The sequence below is a fragment of the Haematobia irritans genome, chromosome 1, assembly GCF_050003625.1.
Source record: "Haematobia irritans isolate KBUSLIRL chromosome 1, ASM5000362v1, whole genome shotgun sequence".
NCBI lineage: Eukaryota > Metazoa > Arthropoda > Insecta > Diptera > Muscidae > Haematobia > Haematobia irritans.
This window is the reverse complement of record NC_134397.1, coordinates 94,058,613-94,084,969: the sequence shown is the minus strand read 5'-3', so window position 1 is coordinate 94,084,969 and position 26,357 is coordinate 94,058,613. Positions and strand designations below refer to the sequence as shown.

The 26,357-nt window shown below is 33.0% G+C and overlaps 1 protein-coding gene across 1 annotated transcript in view; it reads right to left on the bottom strand.

Moving 5' to 3' along the window:
- Positions 1-1,707: 1,707 nt before the first annotated feature.
- The window catches only part of LOC142221429 (uncharacterized), a 46,760-nt gene continuing 22,110 nt past the window's right edge, over positions 1,708-26,357 (bottom strand). Inside the window, exons 3-5 of the mRNA XM_075291149.1 lie at positions 8,538-8,817; positions 8,216-8,470; positions 1,708-3,066 (exon numbers count right to left, since the gene is read on the bottom strand). Of these exons, the coding sequence (XP_075147264.1) occupies positions 2,986-3,066; positions 8,216-8,470; positions 8,538-8,817 (616 nt within the window). The 3' untranslated portion in view covers positions 1,708-2,985. The remainder of the gene's footprint in view (positions 3,067-8,215; positions 8,471-8,537; positions 8,818-26,357) is intronic.

Below are 26,357 nucleotides of genomic sequence, written 5' to 3'. Positions count from 1 at the left end.
CTAGCAGTCAGAGGAAAATTCCCATCAGCAGTTAGAGATATTATACAGAGAGCCCTCCGGATGACTGAGAAATAGGCGAAAGATAATGGTCTTGGGGTAAATCCTGCAAAGACAGAACTAGTCATGTACTGCAAAGATCGCAAAACTCCCACGGTTAGACCCATTTCCTTAGGGGGTATTGAAATTCCCTTTAGGGAGTGTGCAAAATATCTTGGCGTTATTTTGGACAGGAAGCTGAACTTTAAGCTTAATATTGAAGAAAGGGCGAGGGACTAAAACCAAAAATTGTACATTGGCTATACACGGCAGTGGTTAGACCTATAATGCTATATGGTGTTGTAGTCTGGTGGCCGGCACTTCACCAGCCGACAAGTTTAAACAAAGTTCAGCGTATGGCGTGCTTGTGTATCTCAGTTGCATTCAGCAAGACAGGAACAAATTCCCTTAATGTCATACTGCATCTATTGCCTTTAGACATTTTGGCCAAACAGTCAGCTGCAACAACGGCTGTGCGGTTGCGTGAGCTATCGCTGTGGTCGGAAAAAAGTTACGGTCACCATTCGGTCCTCAAAATAATGTCAGATGTGCCTAACGTAGTGGATTACACTTTGGCGAGTCCACTTTTCGACAAAAAGTTTGAGACTAATTCCCAACAGTGAGGCGTGGTGTACACGGACCCCGGGGAATAAAAGATATATAGATTTCTACACTGATGGCTCCAAATTGGATGGCCAAGTGGGTTTCGGAGTATATTCTAAAGATCTGAAACTTCGAATAGCGAAAAGATTACCTGATCACTGTAGTGTTTTTAAGGCTGAAATATTAGCAATTAGAGAAGTGGTGAATTGGCTGAGAAGTAATGTTTCAACAAATATTGGCATTAAAATATACTCAGACAGTCAACCTTCTATAAAATCCTTGGACTCTGCGTTCCTTAACCCGAAAACAGCCATAGGCTGCCGCAATAGGAACATACCTGCAATCTCTTACTGCGTGAGAAGGCTGTCATGATGGGAAATGTTCGATGGGAGAATTGTAAGGGTTGTAACGACACCGCTGCCTGATAGGCGACTTTGCAAAAACTATTGGTGCGAAGTATAATGACTATTGCATGAGCTGCCATGATGCGGAGGAAAAGGAATCAATAAAACACCTCTTGTGTGAGTCCTGCATTTTTGTGTAAGGCGTAAGCAAATTTTAGGGGCATATAGCTTCAGATTACTGGCAGACCTGGAAAACGTTAACTTAAGCAGTCTGCTAATGTTTTTGGAACAATCTGGTTGGTTCAACAGAAGAAAATAATCGAGAAGGACTGAATAGTCTAAGTGAGCCTGAATCTTAATCGGGCTGCCACTTTAACCTAACCTAACCTAACCATCATTTTCGTAATTGAAGACATTTCAATAAAAAAAATGATTGAATCCGTGATTAAAGTTAAAAAAATTGTGTAGTTCATTGGTGCATTCTATTAAAATGTTGGACATTTTAGAACATTCCAAATATATATTTTTATGTAAGTCGATAAGCAAACCATGCAAACTTACATAACTATACATGTCTTTCGTTAACTATCTCCGTTGCCATTTAAATCTTTTTTTCTACTCTCTCTCTCGCTTTCTTTGGCGTTTCTATCTATCATTCATTAATCATTTTACTTCGATTACTTACTTTTTTTAAAGATTTTCTATGTTACAAAACCAAGATAAATTTTTCAAATTACATTTGTGTTTTATTTATTTTTAAATTTTATTGATATAATACTAATTATTTACAGTTAACAATAAAAATTTTCCTTAGATCACGTGCAACTACTTAAATGCAAGAAATAAATTACTTATAATCCCACATGTTCCGGTTATCACTATTTCAAATCGCAAAATTTTAATTTGGCTTTTTATCAAAGCCATGGAAGCTTTTAATATAAAGCTTTAAAGGAATCTTGACTTCCATGCGGAATTTAAATACGAATGAATTTAATTCCCTAACTGGAAAAGTTAGCAAATTGCAAGGAAGCTAAACATTTGCAATTTACAATTACGATTACTGGAACATAGGGAAATATATTGCATACACAGAAAAAAATTCCAATTAAAATCTTAATTGAGTTTTAAAAAATATTCAATTAAAAATTTAATTGATTCAACAAACTTTTTAATTGAAATAAAACTCAGTAAAACAAATTAATATTATCAAATAATTTTTTAATCAATTAATTCTTTAATTGACTGTCAATTAGTTTTTAATTGACACTATCATTTCTGTGATTGAAAACATTTCAATTAAAACATTAATTGGATCAATTAATTTTGCGATTGAATCAAACAAAAAATTTTTGTGTGTAGGTATACTTACTGTTAACCTACATAATCAATTCATGTTTGTAAATGAGAGATAACAATATATAGGACATATATTGCTTACGACAAAACTTAAAAACACATTTATTGCTTTAAGATCACCATAACTAATAGTCATTAAATATAAACAATCAATTTATTCCCAGTGGCGTAAAGTTATAGGACTTACGATTTACAGACACTATACTACAACCCTTCTTTTCAGAAATTTATGTTATAGGTAATTCATTCTAGCAACATGTCTTACAGCATGGCTTCGTTAGTAACGTAATTGAGATCAGTTTATACATCGAGTATCAACCTGAAGTTTACTGTAGCAACTCCAAATAACCTTGAGAATTCTAAAAATGGAAATTCGGATGATCGAGTTCCAAACAAACTGGGGATGCAATTGTTCGTTGAAGACGCACCTTCTGCCGTAAGATCTTATAAAATGTCTTATTTGACAATAAATGGTAAATTACAGAAAAAGTTATTGGTCGCCATTGGCATGTTATGTAAAATAAAATGGTATATGTAATTATGTCTGCAACTTATCGAAGACTTGAATCTCAGCATTTAAGCCGCTGGGGTTGGTAATCAGTTTTTCAAATGCATATTGGTTTTGAATACCGTTTATGTCATGAAATTACAATTCATTATGTATATACTCTGTTGTTACCCTTGCTTCGCCTTCATGGAAACCAATGCAGTCAGCAGGATATTTAACCTAAAAAGAAAAAAATGAAAAGATTATATTATCGCAAATTCAATTTTTGTCGTAAATAAAAAACGTCTTATACCAAAATCACAGTTGATTTCGTTTCACTCATGCACTGTTCTTTTCGGCATGACGAATGGTCTAATGCCTCTAATATGACACATTTTGAGATTTTGTGCCTAAAATGTAATGAAGTGCTGTGGAAAGGTACATATCCTAAAAAAGGCCTTTCAAAACATGCGATAATTAATGAATATTTGTACAAATATATTGTCTTCGTTTTTATTCTACACAAATAAAGGGTGATTCTTTTGAGGTTAGGATTTTCATGCATTAGTATTTGACAAATCACGTGGGATTTCAGACATGGTGTCAAAGAGAAAGATGCTCAGTATGCTTTGACATTTCATCATGAATAGACTTACTAACGAGCAACGCTTGCAAATCATTGAATTTTATTACCAAAATCAGTGTTCGGTTCGAAATGTGTTTATCGACAAATTTTGTTCAGAGATGAGGCTCATTTCTGGTTGAATGGCTACGTAAATAAGCAAAATTGCCGCATTTGGAGTGAAGAGCAACCAGAAGCCGTTCAAGAACTGCCCATGCATCCCGAAAAATGCACTGTTTGGTGTGGTTTGTACGCTGGTGGAATCATTGGACCGTATTTTTTCAAAGATGCTGTTGGACGCAACGTTACGGTGAATGGCGATCGCTATCGTTCGATGCTAACAAACTTTTTGTTGCCAAAAATGGAAGAACTGAACTTGGTTGACATGTGGTTTCAACAAGATGGCGCTACATGCCACACAGCTCGCGATTCTATGGCCATTTTGAGGGAAAACTTCGGAGAACAATTCATCTCAAGAAATGGACCGGTAAGTTGGCCACCAAGATCATGCGATTTGACGCCTTTAGACTATTTTTTGTGGGGCTACGTCAAGTCTAAAGTCTACAGAAATAAGCCAGCAACTATTCCAGCTTTGGAAGACAACATTTCCGAAGAAATTCGGGCTATTCCGGCCGAAATGCTCGAAAAAGTTGCCCAAAATTGGACTTTCCGAATGGACCACCTAAGACGCAGCCGCGGTCAACATTTAAATGAAATTATCTTCAAAAAGTAAATGTCATGGACCAATCTGACGTTTCAAATAAAGAACCGATGAGATTTTGCAAATTTTATGCGTTTTTTTTTAAAAAAAAGTTATCAAGCTCTTAACAAATCACCCTTTATTATATTTGGAACCTCGCTTGAAAGAAAGAGATGGAGGATGTATGTTAATTTCAATATGGTCTATAATAGACAACAAAACAAAATTTGTGTTCTGATGACCAGAAGAAGCTTTGAAAACACTAACAATATGTATTCATATTCGTATTATAAATTACATAGATGGTTCAAAAATTGCGACCAAAACCGTTAAAATACGAAATTCAATTTAGTGTGGATTTGCTCTTTACGAACGACAACAGAGGAAATTACTACCTGGAATTGGCTCCTTCCAAAAATATCTATTTAACTTTGGAGTTTACACTATTTTTCGGTGAGAGAAACGGATCATCTATGCAGATCATATTTGTGTACACATATCTAAATGCATACCGGTAATTGCATACCAAAAGTCAAACCCCTTTTTATAAAAATCCAAATTTGAACTGAAAGGGAATGTACCAATTTTTATGAAACATTTTGTGGCTTCGTAATAAAAATTTAATATAGTTCTATGGAATACTGCACATCCTTTACGAATCTAGAATATATTTTTGGAGTCTATGTATGCTTTTTATACCCTTCACCACTACTGTGGTACAGGGTATAATAAGTTTGTGCATTTGTATGTAACGCCAAGAAGGAAAAGTCTGGGACCCATCGTTTAGTATACCGATCGTCTTAGAATTAAATTCTGAGTCGATTTAGCGACGTCCGTCTGGCTGTTTGTCTGTCTGTCTGTCTGTCCGTCTGTCTGTCTGTTGATGTATTTTTGTGTGCAAAGTACAGCTCGCAGTTTTAGTCCGATTGTCCTAAAATTTGGTATAGGGTCCTGTTTCGGCTTAAAGACGATCCCTATTGAATCGGTTCAGATTTAGATATAGCTGCCATATATATTTTTCACCGATCTGGTCATAATTGGCGTGTATATCAACCGATCTTCCTCAAATTCCGTACATCCGAATATTTTATGAGTCTCGAAAAACTTGCAAAATATCAGCCAAATCGGTTCAGATTTAGATATAGCTCCCATATATAGCTTTCGCCCGATTTACACTCATTTGCCCACAGAGGCCAATTTTTTGCTCCGATTTAGTTGAAATTTTGCACAGGGAGTAGAATTAACATTGTAGCTATGCGTGTCACATTTGGTTGAAATCGGTTCAGATTTAGATATAGCTCCCATATATAGCTTTCGCCCGATTTACACTCATATGACCACAGGGGCCAATTTTTTAACTCCGATTTAGTTGAAATTTTGCACAGGGAGTAGAATTAGCATTGTAGCTATGTGTGCCAAATTTGGTTGAAATCGGTTCAGATTTAGATATAGCTCCCATATATAGCTTTCGCCCGATTTACACTCATATGACCACAGAGGCCAATTTTTAACTCCGATTTAGTTGAAATTTTGCACTCATATGACCACACAGGCCAATTTTTAACTCCGATTTAGTTGAAATTTTGCACAGAGAGTAAAATTAGCATTGTAGCTATACGTGCCAAATTTGGTTGAAATCGGTTCAGATTTAGATATAGCTCCCATATATATGTTTTTCTGATTTCGACAAAAATGGTCAAAATACCAACATTTTCCTTGTAAAATCGCCATGCTTAGTCGAAAAGTTGTAAAAATGACTAATTTTCCTAAACTTCTAATACATATATATCGAGCGATAAATCATAAATAAACTTTTGCGAAGTTTCCTTAAAATTGCTTCAGATTTAAATGTTTCCCATATTTTTATACCCTTCACCACTACTGTGGTACAGGGTATAATAAGTTTGTGCATTTGTATGTAACGCCAAGAAGGAAAAGTCTGAGACCCATCGTTTAGTATACCGATCGTCTTAGAATTAAATTCTGAGTCGATTTAGCGATGTCCGTCTGTCTGTCTGTCTGTTTGTTTGTTGATGTATTTTTGTGTGCAAAGCACAGCTCGCAGTTTTAGTCCGATTGTCCTAAAATTTGGTATAGGGTCCTGTTTCGGCTCAAAGATGACCCCTATTGATTTTGGAAAAAATCGGTTCAGATTTAGATATAGCTGCCATATATATTTTTCACCGATCTGGTCATAATTGGCGTGTATATCAACCGATCTTCCTCAAATTCCGTACATCCGAATATTTTATGAGTCTCGAAAAACTTGCAAAATATCAGCCAAATCGGTTCAGATTTAGATATAGCTCCCATATATAGCTTTCGTCCGATTTACACTCATTTGCCCACAGAGGCCAATTTTTTGCTCCGATTTAGTTGAAATTTTGCACAGGGAGTAGAATTAACATTGTAGCTATGCGTGTCACATTTGGTTGAAATCGGTTCAGATTTAGATATATCTCCCTTATAAAGCTTTCGCCCGATATATCTCCCATATATAGCTTTCGCCCGATTTACACTCATATGACCACAGAGGCCAATTTTTAACTCCGATTTAGTTGAAATTTTGCACAGGGAGTAGAATTAGCATTGTAGCTATGCGTGCCAAATTTGGTTGAAATCGGTTCAGATTTAGATATATCTCCCATATATAGCTTTCGCCCGATTTACACTCATATGACCACAGAGGCCAATTTTTAACTCCGATTTAGTTGACATTTTGCACAGGGAGTAGAATTAGCATTGTAGCTATACGTGCCAAATTTGGTTGAAATCGGTTCAGATTTAGATATATCTCCCTTATAAAGCTTTCGCCCGATATATCTCCCATATATAGCTTTCGCCCGATTTACACTCATATGACCACAGAGGCCAATTTTTAACTCCGATTTAGTTGACATTTTGCACAGAGAGTAAAATTAGCATTGTAGCTATACGTGCCAAATTTGGTTGAAATCGGTTGAGATTTAGATATAGCTCCCATATATATGTTTTTCTGATTTCGACAAAAATGGTCAAAATACCAACATTTGCCTTGTAAAATCGCCACTGCTTAGTCGAAAAGTTGTAAAAATTACTCTAATTTTCCTAAACTTCTAATTCATGTATATCGAGCGATAAATCATAAATAAACTTTTGCGAAGTTTCCTTAAAATTGCTTCAGATTTAAATATTTCCCATATTTTTTTACTAAAATTGTGTTCCACCCTAGTGCATTAGATAATTTAAATTTTGAGTCTATATATTTTGTAGAAGTCTATCAAATTCTGTCCAAATCGAGCGATATTTAAATGTATGTATTTGGGACAAACCTTTATATATAGCCCCAACACATTTGACGGATGTGATATGGTATCGAGAATTTAGATCTACAAAGTGGTGCAGGGTATAATATAGTCGGCCCCGCCCGACTTTAGACTTTCCTTACTTGTTTTTTACTAAAATTGTGTTCCACCCTAGTGCATTAGCCAATTTAAATTTTGAGTCTATATATTTTGTAGAAGTCTATCAAATTCTGTCCAAATCGAGTGATATTTAAATGTATGTATTTGGGACAAACCTTTATATATAGCCCCAACACATTTGACGGATGTGATATGGTATCGAAAATTTAGATCTACAAAGTGGTGCAGGGTATAATATAGTCAGCCCCGCCCGACTTTAGACTTTCCTTACTTGTTTACTACCTAAAATTGTTCGTTTTCTTTACATATTCCTTTGAACCCGCTTTTGTACCCTAAAATGTGGTCTATAAATACAATTGATGTTGATGGCTATAGCAAATTGCGTTGATGGCTATAGCAAATTGCACATGATGTTCGTTTGTCTAAATTTCGTATGGGAGGAATGAATAATTCTTTAGTATAAAAGTCGAAAATAGACTTTTCCCAATTTGGAAGAAGTCGAAAAGTTGATTCTCATTCCACCAGGAAAGCAATTTTATAAAAAAAATATCTAAACCATATTAAAACGCCGAAATGATAAATATAACTTAATCAAAAAAAAATAGCGTTTTAGGCTTATAATCAATACGACAATCTTTAAAGAAACCCTTTTAGTGTACTTACCTCACAATTTGAAGCTGATGTAATAACACTAAATAACGTCCAGAATGGGGTTCCGGTTTCCGTACTTATGAAGAAAGCAGCACCCATACTTCCAACTTTAATGATTTTCGGACTGACGCCAGATATAAGGCCGCGAGATTCATTTGTAGAGTATTGTTCTGGATCATTCAATCGGCATAATACATAACGATCACATTGAGGTTGCTTTGATACGTACCGATAAGCGCGATGTACTTTTAGCACAGGTTCAATAACCTAGAAAAAAGGATATACATGATTATCAGTTATAACAGTTATATCAACGATTTGATTCAATGATTACCTCTAAATTGAGAGTGTCCGTAAGTTTATCACTTATTTCGGTGGAATTAAATTGCAAAAGACCCCTAGCTTGTCCAAGTTTCAAAAGATCCTTAGCATATCCAACGGCAGGTTTGACATATTGCCTTGAGTCGATTTTAACGTTCAAATGATGTTTGGCAACGTGATCCAATAAATTAGAAATCGTTTCGCTAGGTTTGCTTGGGTCAAATAATGTACTCTTAGGATAACCTTGTGATTTAAGAAATCCATTAAACATGAACTGGGCAGTCTGGAAATATCTGGAATCATAAATGTACCTCTAGTTAGTTATTGTTTAGAACATTACGTACAATAAAAATTCGTTGATATTTCTACACACTAAAAAAATATTTACGTGATATTAAAGTTTACACAACCCAATTTTAGGATACGGAATTTACAATATATTAAGTAACGAAATTTTAATTAAAATAAAGTTTATAATAATTGCTTCAAATTTTTTTCATTAAATTTAGAACACAAATTTTGGAAATTAGCGTCCCTCCGTTAAAGTCGCATGTCTTTGAACTAAGGCAAATAAAGAAATACATTTTTGATTTAAAGAAACCGTCCTTAAATAATTGAAATATTGAATCTTTAGATTTATAGGCTAAGACTTATTTTGAGGATCTAGCATCTTTGGTTTAAAGTTTTTTTAGAACTAAGAAAACATTTAAAGTATCCGTTATAATTTGGATTTTTAAACTGGTATTTGTCTGTACGCTTTGTTAATAGTTATATCGAGTGAATTAAAAATCGATAAATAAGATCTGTATCCTAATTTTATTGATCCTAGATTTGAAGCGAGCTTGGCCGCTAAAAAATGTCAATACCAAAATCCTTAATGGAAGGTCAAAATCTTTATTGCAGGCAGAGTAAGAATAGTCCTGAGAAGGGCCAAAACTATTCTATATTATGAGAAAAATTAACTACCTAAATAGTATTCAATATTTAAAACTTCCATAGTGAGTTGTTAAAACAAGGATTATGTAATATCATTGTATACTATTTACACTTAAAAAAATTTTTGTCGTGATACCAAAGATTACGTGTCCTTAAAATACGAATGCAAATTTTGCTTGGCATAAAAGGCGAATATCTCTGATATAAAGTTTTTTCCTTGTCCAAAAGCTGATAAACGTTTCAACACCCAGAAAAAGTGACCCCTTCTTTAAGTTAAAATGAACTAATTGTGAAGAAAATTGAACTTCGTAAAGCGCCAAAGACATTTTTATTTTTTGGAACGATGTGATTTTCGTTGAAATTACGTAGAATGCATTCCAAATATTAGTTAACATTTTCCTATATTTATGTACCACTTTACTGCAGAATGAAAAAAATTAACTGAATTGAATTCACATATGGAATGGTTTTATTGAACTTTTTTCATTCATTGGGACAAATCTTAGATATTTGTGGTAAACCTTTTTACTTCAAACTTAGAACTGCTTACCTTCGTTTTTTAAATACAATTTTATTTATTTATATAGACAATTTTTTCTTCAATAAAATACACGTTTTATTAATATATTAAATATATTTATTAAAAATCAACAGCATCGACTGGCCTTGAAATATTAGTTTATTATTCCACTATTTCCAATTTCCTTGTAATGTCATCAACTGTAAAACGCATTTTTCCTTCTTCTTGTACCTTTCACTTTTAATAAGTTGATGCGTAACGAGTCCTCCTTTTACAATTTCAATATCTACAAATAAAAAAATCATAAACCAATTTTTTCACAAAAGGTTAGCGTCACTGAATGTTACCTGTTAATTGAAGATTCCAAAATGAAGACGAATGAAGGGGTTGTTATTCTGTTTTCTTTCTTTATACACCATCACGAACAGAATTTTTTCTAATTTAAAATAACAAATATTTTATATATTTTATTTGTTATTTATTATATTAATTTACTATATTATTTTTTAACAGTCCCTCCGTATACCATAACAACGCGATTCCAACTAAAAAACAACCCACGCGCAAACATATCGATGACAGGTATCGATTACAGGTAGACAAAAGAGATATAGAGATATTCTAACAAGTATGTTTCCTTAAGTTTTGAAAGGATTGAATACTTCTTAATACGAATGAACTAAAATATTTGCCTATGCCAAGTGTTATTCGTATGTATGATAAGCTTTCTTTAATAAAGGAAGTCAGAATTATCATTTATAAGAAATTTTACTAAATTTGAGGAAACTTGTTTTAGTTCATATTTTGTTTATTTTTACGAATGCTTTGTTATCAGTGAATAAAATTTTCTTGTTCAGTAGTAAATTCTTATACCCAGCGAAGAAAACAGTATTAGTAAAATTCCATGCCATACTCTAGTTAATGAACTTTTCCTAACTGCTTTAAGTTTAGGATTTTTTTACTGAAGCAACTAAATTTTATTATTTTAAACAAAAATTCAACTTAATGGAAATAAATTGGCTAAACTAAATTGATGAACATTTTTTCCTTTAGTTCCGAAGGCACTTTTTTTGGTGAATGAATTGGTTTTGTCCTTATAGTTAAGTGATTCCACTTAAAATGGGTATCTTTACATGAAAGAACATTTCGTGCAACTGCAACGCAAAAATCGTTAAATAGGGCATGCTTTCAAAACTTTACACTGAAAAAAGCAGGTCCGGTTCCAAAGATTTTGTCTTTACTTTAACAATTTTGGTATTGATTCCGAGCCAAAGAAGCGGAGAATACAAGTAAGGATACTTTTAAGACACAATTCGCTTTTAAATTTGGGTTTTGCAAATTTTAATTTTTCGCTTTTTCAGCTTTTTTTCTTCATATGCTATCAAAGTCAACCTTATTTCCCACATTAAGACTCGACTTCCAGTAGAAATTATGCTATGTTTCAAGTAAAAACGTCTTTAAAATAAAGTTTTGAAAAACATGTCCTATATTTAAACGATTTATTGCTTTGTAGTCAAGATGCAAAAAGACAACAAATTTAAAGACAATTTCATTAAATTTAAGGAATTTTTCTGAATTATTAAAGTCCCTAGCCCAAACATTTTTTCTTTCATGTTTTGGTACTCATTTTTAAGTCAAATCACTTAATTATAAGGACAATATGACTTCAATGAAAAGTTTATAGACTTTTGGACAAGGAAAAAACTTTATATTAAAGAAATGGGTCTTCTATGCTAAGCGAAATTTGCATTCGTATTTTAAAGACATGAAATCTTTGACCTCACGACAATATTTTTTTCAGTGTATTTCAAAGACGTTTTTTCTTGAAATATAGCATAATTTCTACCTGAAGTCGAGTCTGAATTTGGAAACTTAAATTGTCCTTAACTAGTTTTTAAAGGGCTTTGATAGCACATGAAAGAAAAAAACAGAAAGAACGAATAAATTCAAAATTGTTTCGTAGTGTCTTAAATGCATCCTTACGTGAATTATACGCTTCTTTGGCTCTGAATCAATACCAAAACCATTTGTGTAAAGACAAAATCTTCGAACCCGTATAAGGTTTTTCTCAGTGTGGGAATGCCCTTTGAGAAAAGTATTTTTCCTCAGCATTACCGAGAGCTAAATTGTATATATAATTGTATATAAGAGAAAACTCCTTACTCCACCGCAAAAAAAACTACTGAACAATTTAAATGACTGCAACAGTAAATGACAAAAGTAGTACTAACATATACAATTTACAATGTTTTTTTTTCAAATTTTGTTCTTATATCTCCCACCAATAAAAAAATTACGCTCCAAAATCGTGAACGGGCGGTAATAAAATGGAAACGTTCACGAAAAATTTAAACGGAATGTTTAGGTTTACATTTACGGACGTTTACGATTTTATGAACGACGTTCGTTTTTCTGTGGCTTGATGGCATTGAAATAATCCTTAGAAACTTCATCGATGGTGCAATGTGCTAAGGCGACAGTTAACACGTACACGGACGAAAAGGTTCGTATGTTTAGGTGTAAAAATTATATGTTTGGAACTCAAATTTTTTAACACAATATTTTTAAGTGCAAGCATATAATGTTCATAAACTAGCATAACATGTTTGGGACATATATGTTAATATTTTAGAACATAAAATGGGACATAAAATGTTTGTAAATATAATATGCTTGGATTCAAACATATATTAATTTAGAAATGACCTATAAATATATATGTGTTTAGAAAGAGAGATATAAAGAGTATGCTGCAAATAAAATAATGGAAGTAACCAATTTGTGCCTTAAAAATATATATACACAAGTAAAATTTCATTAAATTTTTTTTACCAGTGTATGCCTGAGGTGAAACATAATATGTTTTAACAATACAAATAATATTTTGTTTGGACCAATCCTGAAAATATATATGCTTGAAGCAAAATGTGTTTGGGGCATATGTTACAGAAACGATTTTTTTTAGAGTGTATGGAGCAGACAATCCAAGTTCGAGTTACGGCTGCGGAATAAAATTTAACTATATACATAAATTAACTTCTAGTGTACATTTAATGTAAAAATGGAAAAAAGTTTAAATTACACTGAAAAAAAGTGAACTCTCTATTTCACTAAAGCCAATTTAACTTTATTTTAATCCATAGAAATATTATGTTTGGAGAAAGTTTTCTTTACTCTAATAATTTTGTGTGTACGTTAGTTAAATTAACTAAACGCGAGGGAAAAAATATACTCAAATGAAGCATAGAGATTAACTAAATTTGTGTCTTCCACCAAATAGTTCAGAATTTCTTTAAATTTGTAAATTTTACCAAAAATGTGTCCATCATGAACTTCGTATGTCACTAAAGACATTCTTGCAATTTTGAACTCCAAGTTTTTTCTTCAAACTACAAAATTTTCTTTAAAAAGTGAAAAAACTTAGTTATGTCTAATAAATTTTCTTGTATTTGTCGAAAAATATTTACTTATTTTTATGACATCGGCGTGATGCCAACGTTTGTAATACTGTTTACTAAAATTTTCTACAAATATTCAAAATTTTCTAAAATTAACCGAAAGTTTTCTTCCTGGTGGGTTCACTGTTTTTTCAGTGTAGTATTCATAACAATGATGCCATACAGAGTGTGGAGTCACCGCACTCAACTGCAACAGTCAACAGTGAAGTGACTCAATTTCTTTTTGGAGAACGAGAATTACCGTACCAATCAGTCTAGATCTACAGCTCTTTTTTAATGCAAATTGACTGATTTGTACGGTAATTCTCGTTTTCCAAAAAGAAATTCAGTCACTTGACTGTGCAATTGAGTGGAATGACTGCGCACTGCAAATAAACAAATTCATTGTGAATTATCAAACGATGTCTTTATATTTTCTTTGGTCTATGATATATCTTGGTCTAATAATTGTGAATGGACATGAGACGTCTATACATTTCTTAGTCTATGCTAAAAAAAACAAAAGAATGTGTAAAAATTATTTTCCTTATTTTTAGTATTTAAAGAGCTAAAACAAATTACTAAGGTTTTATATAAAAAAAAAAAACAATAACAAACAAATTGGCTGGTTCGGCATTCTAACCCCAGTCCCCATAGCTTTTGTTTGCTATTATAAATTCGAAACCATTACGATTTCAGATCATGAACAATGCAAGGTGGCATGTTTTCATTGTCAAATTGACACCGTCTGTTCTCCGTTTGACACCATATGTGTGTTGATTCACTTTCATGAACGGATCGTATTGAAATATGAACGCCGTTCATGATTACACTAGTTTACAATGAAAATGTACATGAGAGGTGACATTTTTTATGTATTTTGATCTGCTGAATTCAAAAATGAAGGTTAACATGTTTAAGAAACCGTTTTTGAGATATACCGTTATTTTTAGTTTTTTGTTCTTTTTTCACTAAACAAATCTTATCTCGAGCTAGATATGTCCGATTATACCGTTGTTGGTACTTGAATGCAAGATATTGAGATGACGTTAAGTCGTTTAAAATATAAATATATATATATATATATATATATATATATATATATATATATATATATATATATATATATATATATATATATATATATATATATATATATATATATATATATATATATATATATATATATATATATATATATATATATATATATATATATATATATATATATATATATATATATATATATATATATATATATATACACCCTCAAAAAAAATTGCTTCTTTAACATATGTTCCAAACATATTTTGCAGGAAGCACATATATTATTGGATACTGCCGAAACAGTAATATATTTGTTTTATGTGAACATATCATATGTTTGGAAGCATTTTGAGCCCAAAAATATTATATGCTTGGAAGAATTTTTCCCAAAGACGATTGTGCTCATTGCCTAACATACTCGTAATTTTCACTTCCTCGAAATATTTTAGTTCTTGGCACCATTTTCTGTAATACAAATAATGTTGAAGAAATTATTCACTTTTATACATTTTTTAAATTTTACCTTTCGCCTGCACGGAGAATCGAACCGAGGACTATACAGTTTGTAAGCCAACAAACTACCCACTGGACTACGTAGCTGTTATAGTCACCAGTAGATAATTATCGTTATAAGTTACACTTATATAGCATAGTTTGCAGCGCCCACAAGCCCATGCAAACATAACATTATTTAACAGAAACATACATTTGTTTGCCACGTGGACTCTCCAGTCAACTCTCCCGGTTTCCATCTCTATTTCTTTCTCTATACTCTCTCTGTCGCTTTGAATAAAATATCACAACATATGTATGTTTAGTCGAAATTTGTAAATTTATATATGTTTGCATTCACACATATGATTTTTATGAAACATTCATGCCCCAAACATAATATATTCTAACATATTAACATAGATGTCCCAAACATTTAGTGTTAGTTTAGGAACACACCTTGTTTGCACTTAAATATATTGTGTTTTAAAATTGTGCCCGAAACACATTTTGTTTATATCGGAACATATGAAAAACATATTTTTCTAAGAGTGTATACAAAAACTGAAAGTAGAACGAATTTTCAATGTGTTTTACAATGACTGTGACTCTGGAATATTTTAAAACATTGAATAAAACAAACAAGCATCTGATTTGTCTTCTTGTTCATGAAGATTATACTGTAAAGAAATAAGACCAACTAGAAGAAAATCGACCGAAAAATGACAAAATTATAATCAATTGAGTGAATACATCCTAGCCCAGCAAAAAAACGTCGCCAAAAAAGTAATGAAAATGTTCGTTTTGGATCCGGAAGTGGTGCAAAATTGACACAGAAGCGATGAATTTAACATGGGATTGTCATAGGACGGAAGTCCTCCATTTCAACAGCCGTTGCACTGAATTTGCATCACTTCTTTAGGTGTGATCCGTTTTATAATGTTTTGGATGTAAAAAATTCTGTGATATTTTGTCAAATAAATAATTTTTATAACTTTTTATATTTTTTTAATGGATTCTAACGCTTTTCGGAAACGTTTGACCTCAAATATTTTCAAGAATTAAAAATGTTTTCAGATTGGATTTAGCATTTTTTTGACAAAATTTAAATAATTTGTACTTTTTGTATTGTATGAATTCTTACTCTGTTTTTAACATATTTGAAACAAAAAAGTTCAAATAACCCATTAAAAGTATGAAAAAACCAAGTTATAAAAAATTGAATTAAAAGAAATACCTGGGTAGTTAAAATAATTACTATCACGTCTTTGCATTTAAATGTTAAATTTTCTACGATATTATTATAAATACTAATAACATATTACTTTTCAAATATCATTAATTATATAAATTATTAATATTTAAAAGAAATGTTTTTCCTCAATTTTTTATAAAATTTCCCATTATATTAATTATTGTAATCCTAGTTAAGATGGATATTATTTCAACTATTGAAATCTGCTCTATAATTATAAGACATTGTCTTGCTGTGTAGAAATATAAAAATAAATAAATAAAGAACATCATTGGGAGTGCATCTTCTGGAATTGCTTTTAAAGTAGTGCCTTTGGAAGAACTTCCAAATTTTTTGCTGGGACGTAAAATCACATAAATATGAGCCATTGAATTTTTGTGTTGCCGAGTGGAATTTTTATGTGACTCATATTCGTATGATTTGACATCGGATTTACTCACTCAATTGCTTATAACTTTAGCAATGGTTGTCAGTATGGGAAACCGTGATGATATCTTAGTGATATTTTCCAAGCATTCTTATGAATTAAAATCTCACATTAAATTAAAAAACTACGAAATGCCAAACAAAAACACAAATTGATTGATTGCCATAAATCTATTTAAAAACAAGTAAGGAAAGTCTAAAGTCAGGCGGGGCCGACTATATTATATCCTGCACCACTTTGTAGATCTAAATTTTCGATACTATATCACATCCGTCAAATGTGTTGGGGCTATATATAAAGGTTTGTCACAAATACATACATTTAAATATCACTCGATTTGGACAGAATTTGATAGACTTCTACAAAATATATAGACTCAAAATTTAAATTGTCTAATGCACTAGGGTGGAACACAATTTTAGTAAAAAACAAGTAAGGAAAGTATAAAGTCGGGCGGGGCCGACTATATTATACCCTGCACCACTTTGTAGATCTAAATTTTCGATACCATATCACATCCGTCAAATGTGTTGGGGCTATATATAAAGGTTTGTCCCAAATACATACATTTAAATATCACTCGATTTGGACAGAATTTGATAGACTTCTACAAAATATATAGACTCAAAATTTAAATTGTCTAATGCACTAGGGTGGAACACAATTTTAGTAAAAAAATATGGGAAACATTTAAATCTGAAGCAATTTTAAGGAAACTTCGCAAAAGTTTATTTATGATTTATCGCTCGATATACATGTATTATAAGTTTAGGAAAATTAGAGTCATTTTTACAACTTTTCGACTAAGCAGTGGCGATTTTACAAGGAAAATGTTGGTATTTTGACCATTTTTTCGAAAACAGGAAAAAAATATATATGGGAGCTATATCTAAATCTGAACCGATTTCAACCAAATTTGGCACGTATAACTACAATGCTAATTTTACTCTCTGTGCAAAATTTCAACTAAATCGGAGTTAAAAATTGGCCTCTGTGGTCATATGAGTGTAAATCGGGCGAAAGCTATATATGGGAGATATATCGGGCGAAAGCTTTATAAGGGAGATATATCTAAATCTGAACCGATTTCAACCAAATTTGGCACGTATAGCTACAATGCAAATTCTACTCCCTGTGCAAAATTTCAACTAAATCGGAGTTAAAAATTGGCCTCTGTGGTCATATGAGTGTAAATCGGGCGAAAGCTATATATGGGAGCTATATCTAAATCTGAACCGATTTCAACCAAATTTGGCACGCATAGCTACAATGCTAATTCTACTCCCTGTGCAAAATTTCAACTAAATCGGAGTTAAAAATTGGCCTCTGTGGTCATATGAGTGTAAATCGGGCGAAAGCTATATATGGGAGCTATATCTAAATCTGAACCGATTTCAACCAAATGTGACACGCATAGCTACAATGTTAATTCTACTCCCTGTGCAAAATTTCAATTAAATCGGAGCAAAAAATTGGCCTCTGTGGGCAAATAAGTGTTAATCGGACGAAAGCTATATATGGGAGCTATATCTAAATCTGAACCGATTTGGCTGATATTTTGCAAGTTTTTCGAGACTCATAAAATATTCGGATGTACGGAATTTGAGGAAGATCGGTTGATATACACGCCAATTATGACCAGATCGGTGAAAAATATATATGGCAGCTATATCTAAATCTGAACCGATTTTTTCCAAAATCAATAGGGGTCGTCTTTGAGCCGAAACAGGACCCTATACCAAATTTTAGGACAATCGGACTAAAACTGCGAGCTGTACTTTGCACACAAAAATACGTCAACATGCAGACAGACAGACAGACAGACGGACATCGCTAAATCGACTCAGAATTTAATTCTAAGACGATCGGTATACTAAACGATGGGTCTCAGACTTTTCCTTCTTAGCGTTACATAGAAATGCACAAACTTATTATACCCTGTACCACAGTAGTGGTGAAGGGTATAAAAATATGGGAAACATTTAAATCTGAAGCAATTTTAAGGAAACTTCGCAAAAGTTTATTTACGATTTATCGCTCGATATATATGTATTAGAAGTTTAGGAAAATTAGTCATTTTTACAACTTTTCGACTAAGCATGGCGATTTTACAAGGAAAATGTTGGTATTTTGACCATTTTTGTCGAAATCAGAATAACATATATATGGGAGCTATATCTAAATCTGAACCGATTTCAACCAAATTTGTCACGTATAGCTACAATGCTAATTTTACTCTCTGTGAAAAATTTCAACTAAATCGGAGTTAAAAATTGGCCTCTGTGGTCATATGAGTGTAAATCGGGCGAAAGCTATATATGGGAGCTATATCTAAATCTGAACCGATTTCAACCAAATTTGGCACGCATAGCTCCAATGCTAATTCTACTCCCTGTGCAAAATTTCAACTAAATCGGAGTTAAAAATTGGCCTCTGTGGTCATATGAGTGTAAATCGGGCGAAAGCTATATATGGGAGATATATCCAAATTTGAACCGATTTCAACCAAATTTGGCACGCATAGTTACAATGCTAATTCTACTCCCTATGCAAAATTTCAACTAAATCGGAGCAAACAATTGGCCTCTGTAGGCAAATGAGTGTAAATCGGGCGAAAGCTATATATGGGAGCTATATCTAAATCTGAACCGATTTGGCTGATATTTTGCAAGTTTTTCGAGGCTCATAAAATATTCGGATGTACGGAATTTGAGGAAGATCGGTTGATATACACGCCAATTATGACCAGATCGGTGAAAAATATATAAATTTGGCACGTATAGCTACAATGCTAATTTTACTCTCTGTGCAAAATTTCAACTAAATCGGAGTTAAAAAATGGCCTCTGTGGTCATATGAGTGTAAATCGGGCGAAAGCTATATTTGGGAGATATATCGGGCGAAAGCTTTATAAGGGAGATATATCTAAATCTGAACCGATTTCAACCAAATTTGGCACGTATAGCTACACTGCTAATTCTACTCCCTGTGCAAAATTTCAACTAAATCGGAGTTAAAAATTGGCCTCTGTGGTTATATGAGTGTAAATCGGGCGAAAGCTATATATGGGAGCTATATCTAAATCTGAACCGATTTCAACCAAATTTGCACGCATAGCTACAATGCTAATTCTACTCCCTATGCAAAATTTCAACTAAATCGGAGCAAACAATTGGCCTCTGTGGGCAAATGAGTGTAAATCGGGCGAAAGCTATATATGGGAGCTATATCTAAATCTGAACCGATTTGGCTGATATTTTGCAAGTTTTTCGAGACTCATAAAATATTCGGATGTACGGAATTTGAGGAAGATCGGTTGATATACACGCCAATTATGACCAGATCGGTGAAAAATATATATGGCAGCTATATCTAAATCTAAACCGATTTTTTCCAAAACAGGGCCCTATACCAAATTTTAGGACAATCGGACTAAAACTGCGAGCTGTACTTTGCACACAAAAATACATAAACAGAGACACAGACAGACGGACAGACAGACAGACAGACGGACATCGCTAAATCGACTCAGAATTTAATTCTAAGACGATCGGTATACTAAACGATGGGTCTCAGACTTTTCCTTCCTGGCGTTACATACAAATGCACAAACTTATTATACCCTGTACCACAGTAGTGGTGAAGGGTATAAAAATATGGGAAACATTTAAATCTGAAGCAATTTTAAGGAAACTTCGCAAAAGTTTATTTATGATTTATCGCTTGATATATATGTATTAGAAGTTTAGGAAAATTAGAGTCATTTTTACAACTTTTCGACTAAGCAGTGGCGATTTAACAAGGAAAATGTTGGTATTTTGACCATTTTTGTCGAAATCAGAAAAACATATATATGGGAGCTATATCTAAATCTGAACCGATGTCAACCAAATTTGGCACGCATAGCTACAATGCTAATTCTACTCCCTGTGCAAAATTTCAACTAAATCGGAGTTAAAAATTGGCCTCTGTGGTCATATGAGTGTAAATCGGGCGAGAGCTATATATGGGAGATATATCCAAATTTGAACCGATTTCAACCAAATTTGGCACGCATAGTTACAATGCTAATTCTACTCCCTATGCAAAATTTCAACTAAATCGGAGCAAAAAATTGGCCTCTGTGGGCAAATGAGTGTAAATCGGGCGAAACCTATATATGGGAGCTATATCTAAATCTGAACCGATTTGGCTGATATTGTGCAAGTTTTTCGAGACTCATAAAATATTTGGATGTACGGAATTTGAGGAAGATCGGTTTATAAACACGCCAATTATGACCAGATCGGTGAAAAATATATATGGCAGCTATATCTAAATTTGAACCGATTTTTTCCAAAACAGGGCCCTATACCAAATTTTAGGACAATCGGACTAAAACTGCGAGCTGTACTTTGCACACAAAAATACATAAACAGAGACACAGACAGACGGACAGACAGACAGACAGACAGACGGACATCGCTAAATCGACTCAGAATTTAATTCTAAGACGATCGGTATACTAAACGATGGGTCTCAGACTTTTCCTTCCTGGCGTTACATACAAATGCACAAACTTATTATACCCTGTACCACAGTAGTGGTGAAGGGTATAAAAATATGGGAAACATTTAAATCTGAAGCAATTTTAAGGAAACTTCGCAAAAGTTTATTTATGATTTATCGCTTGATATATATGTATTAGAAGTTTAGGAAAATTAGAGTCATTTTTACAACTTTTCGACTAAGCAGTGGCGATTTAACACGGAAAATGTTGGTATTTTGACCATTTTTGTCGAAATCAGAAAAACATATATATGGGAGCTATATCTAAATCTGAACCGATGTCAACCAAATTTGGCACGCATAGCTACAATGCTAATTCTACTCCCTGTGCAAAATTTCAACTAAATCGGAGTTAAAAATTGGCCTCTGTGGTCATATGAGTGTAAATCGGGCGAAAGCTATATATGGGAGATATATCCAAATTTGAACCGATTTCAACCAAATTTGGCACGCATAGTTACAATGCTAATTCTACTCCCTATGCAAAATTTCAACTAAATCGGAGCAAAAAATTGGCCTCTGTGGGCAAATGAGTGTAAATCGGGCGAAAGCTATATATGGGAGCTATATCTAAATCTGAACCGATTTGGCTGATATTTTGCAAGTTTTTCGAGACTCATAAAATATTCGGATGTACGGAATTTGAGGAAGATCGGTTTATAAACACGCCAATTATGACCAGATCGGTGAAAAATATATATGGCAGCTATATCTAAATCTGAACCGATTTTTTCCAAAATCAATAGGGATCGTCTTTGAGCCGAAACAGGACCCTGTACCAAATTTTAGGACAATTGGACTAAAACTGCGAGCTGTACTTTGCACACAAAAATACATCAACAGACAGACAGACAGACGGACATCGCTAAATCGACTCAGAATTTAATTCTAAGCCGATCCGTATACTAAAAGGTTGGTCTATGATTACTCCTTCTTGGTGTTACATACAAATGCACAAACTTATTATACCCTGTACCACAGTAGTGGTGAAGGGTATAAATATGGGAAACATTTAAATCTGAAGCAATTTTAAGGAAACTTCGCAAAAGTTTATTTATGATTTATCGCTCGATATATATGTATTAGAAGTTTAGGAAAATTAGTCATTTTTACAACTTTTCGACTAAGCAGTGGCGATTTTACAAGGAAAATGTTGGTATTTTGACCATTTTTGTCGAAATCAGAAAAACATATATATGGGAGCTATATCTAAATCTGAACCGATTTCAACCAAATTTGGCACGTATAGCTACAATGCTAATTTTACTCTCTGTGCAAAATTTCAACTAAATCGGAGTTAAAAATTGGCCTCTGTGGTCATATGAGTGTAAATCGGGCGAAAGCTATATATGGGAGATATATCGGGCGAAAGCTTTATAAGGGAGATATATCTAAATCTGAACCGATTTCAACCAAATTTGGCACGTATAGCTACAATGCTAATTCTACTCCCTGTGCAAAATTTCAACTAAATCGGAGTTAAAAATTGGCCTCTGTGGTCATATGAGTGTAAATCGGGCGAAAGCTATATATGGGAGCTATATCTAAATCTGAACCGATTTCAACCAAATTTGGCACGCATAGCTACAATGCTAATTCTACTCCCTGTGCAAAATTTCAACTAAATCGGAGCAAAAATTGGCCTCTGTGGGCAAATGAGTGTAAATCGGGCGAAAGCTATATATGGGAGCTATATCTAAATCTGAACCGATTTGGCTGATATTTTGCAAGTTTTTCGAGACTCATAAAATATTCGGATGCACGGAATTTGAGGAAGATCGGTTGATATACACACCAATTATGACCAGATCGGTGAAAAATATATATGGCAGATATATGTAAATCTGAACCAAAATCAATAGGGATCGTCTTTAAGCCGAAACAGGACCCTATACCAAATTTTAGAACAATCGGACTAAAACTGCGAGGTGTACTTTGCACACAAAAATACATCAACAAACAGACAGACAGACGGACAGACAGACAGACGGACGTCGCTAAATCGACTCAGAATTTAATTCTAAGACGATCGGTATACTAAACGATGGGTCTCAGACTTTTCCTTCTTGGCGTTACATACAAATGCACAAACTTATTATACCCTGTACCACAGTAGTGGTGAAGGGTATAATAATATTTGATTTGAACTCAGTCCATTTCGTTTATATCAAGCATTTTTCTTTTCTGACTTTAAGTCTTTTATAAAACACGCTTTAAAATTTCGTAGTAAAAATTTAATATAATAGTATGTAATGCTGAACACATTTTCGGGAACTTCCGAACGAATCTGGAATATATGTTAAAAAAATATATTTAAAAAAAATGGCTTTGGTAGAAGCGGGGATCGAACCCAGGACCCCTGTCACGCAAGGCGGACGACCAAGCACTGCTCCTCGCTGCCAACAAATGTATGTTTAACAATGTTAAGTTTGTTAAACAATGTTATGTTTGCATCGGCTCGTGGGCGCCGCAAGCTATGATATATAAATATAACTTATAACGATAATTATCTCTTGATGACCATAACAGTTACGTAGCCCAGTGGTTAGTGTGCTGGCTTACAAGCTGTGTTGTCCGCTGTTCGAATCCCCGTCCGACAAAAGGTAAAATTGAAAAAAATTATAAAATTTAATAATTTCTTCTAGAATGTTTGTATTACAGAAAAAGGTGCTAAGAACTTAAAAACCTCATGGAAGTGAAAAAAATGTGAGGCAATATACAATTAGGCAGAAAAAAAATTTTGAGCACAATATTCTTTGGGAGAAAATTCTTCTCAGCATATAATATTTTTGGGTCCAAAATGCCTCCAAACATATTATATGTTCACATAATAACATATAGTTTTTTGGAAGACAACATTATTGAATTTGGATGGAAAAATACAAAATGTTTGGAACTTAGACTACCCAAACATGTTATATTGTTTAGACCAATATGCTTTCAAACATATTACATATTGGAAGAAATCAAACATATAAATGTTTGGGCAATACCCAAAAATGTATATGCTTGAAGCAAAATATGTTTGGGAGTATATGTTACAGAAGCGATTTTTTTGAGGGTGTACTCGACTTAACGTTCTTCTTTGTTAGAGTTTTTGAAGTTCTTCAAAAATGTCAAACTTGTATACAAACATTCTTTGGTACAAAATTGTTATTTTTGCAATAAAAAATAATATTTTATCCAAAAGCTCAGTCCATTTCGTTTATATTTTTGGAATATATGTAAAAATAAACTTTAAAAAAATTGGTGTACGGCCGGAGCATGGATTGAACCCACGACCCTTTGCATGCAAGGCAGACATGCTAATCACTGCTCCACGTGGCCAACAAATGCATGCTTCTGTTAAATAAACTATGTTATGCTATATATATGTAACTTATAACGACAATTGTCTATTGGTGACTATAGTAGCAGTTACGTAGCTCAGTGGATAGTGTTGTAGTTGGCTTACAAACTGTACGGTCCTCGGTTCGATTCTCCGAGGTTCTTAGCACCTTTTTTGTGTTACAGAAAAAGGTGCTAAGAACTAAAAAATCTCGTGGAAATGAGAAAGATATGAGGGTATTCCCTCATATCTTTCGCAATTGGGTAGAAATAATTTTTTTTTGAGCACAATCTTATTTGGGAGAAAAATCTTCCAAGCATATATAATATTTTTGGTCTCAAAATGCTACCAAACACACAATATGTTCACGTAAAACAAACATAATAATGTTTCGGCAATATCCAATAATATATGTGCTTCCTGCTAAATTTGTTTGGAACATATGTTAGAGAAGCGATTTTTTTTTGAGGGTGTATGTTTGAAGAAAGTTTCCTTTACTTTAATAATTTTTTGCGCACGTTGGTTAAATGAACTAAAAATCGGGGAAAACTTATACGAGTACACCCTCAAAAAAAAAATCGCTTCTGTAACATATACTCCCAAACACATTTTGCTTCAAGCATATAAATTTTTGGATATTGCCCAAACATTTATATATTTGATTCCATCCAATATATAATATGTTTGAAAGCATATTGGTCTAAACAATATAATATGTTTGGGTAGTCTAAGTTCCAAACATTATGTATTTTTCCATCCAAATTCAATAATGTTGTCTTCCAAAAAACTATATGTTATTATGTGAACATATAATATGTTTGGAAACATTTTGAACCCAAAAATATTATATGTTTAGAAGAATTTTCTCCCAAAGAAGATTGTGCTCAATTTTTTTTTTCTGCCTAATTATATATTCCCTCACATTTTTCTCACTTCCATGAGTTTTTTAGTTCTTAGCACCTTTTTCTGTAATACAAACATTGTAGAAGAAATTATTAAATTTTATAATTTTTTTAAATTTTACCATTTGCCGGACGGGGATTCGAACAGCGGACCACACAGTTTGGAAGCCAGCACACTAACCGCTGGGCTACGTAGCTGTTATGGTAATCAAGAGATAATTATCGTTATAAGTCATATTTATATAGCATAGCTTGCGGCGCCCACGAGTCGATGCAAACATAACATTGTTAAACATACATTTGTTGGCGACGTGGAGCAGTGGTTGGTACGTCCGTCTTGCATGCCAAGGGTCCTGGGTTCGATCCCTGCTTCGACCGACACCATTTTTTTTTATTTTTTTTTTACATATGTTTTTTTTTACGTATATTCCAAATACGTTCGGAATATCCCGAAAAAGAGTTCAACATTACATACTACTATATTAACTTTTTACTACGAAACTGTAAAATGTGTCTTATAAAAAACTTAAATTCAGAAAAGAACAGTGCTTGTTATAAACGAAATGGACTGATTTCAAATCATATATTATTTTTTATTGCAAAAATAAAAAATTTGTAACAAAAAAGGGTTTTGTACACAAGTTTGAAATGTTCGAAGAAATTCAAAAAACTCTTACAAAGGAAGAATGTGAAGTCGAGTAATATATAAATATTTTTCCATCGCATCCTAAAGTAAACGATAACCATTCAAAAGCACATTATATTTAAATTCGAAACAATAATTTTACAACCAACACATAAATTTATTTAGGTGTGAACAATTGTTTGCTTTCTTTAATAATTTATTCTAAAGAAAATAAACTTATTCAATTGTTGCTTTGGATCATTCCCCACCAAGTTATAATACAATTTGCTTAAAAAAGTTATAATGTTATTCTGGT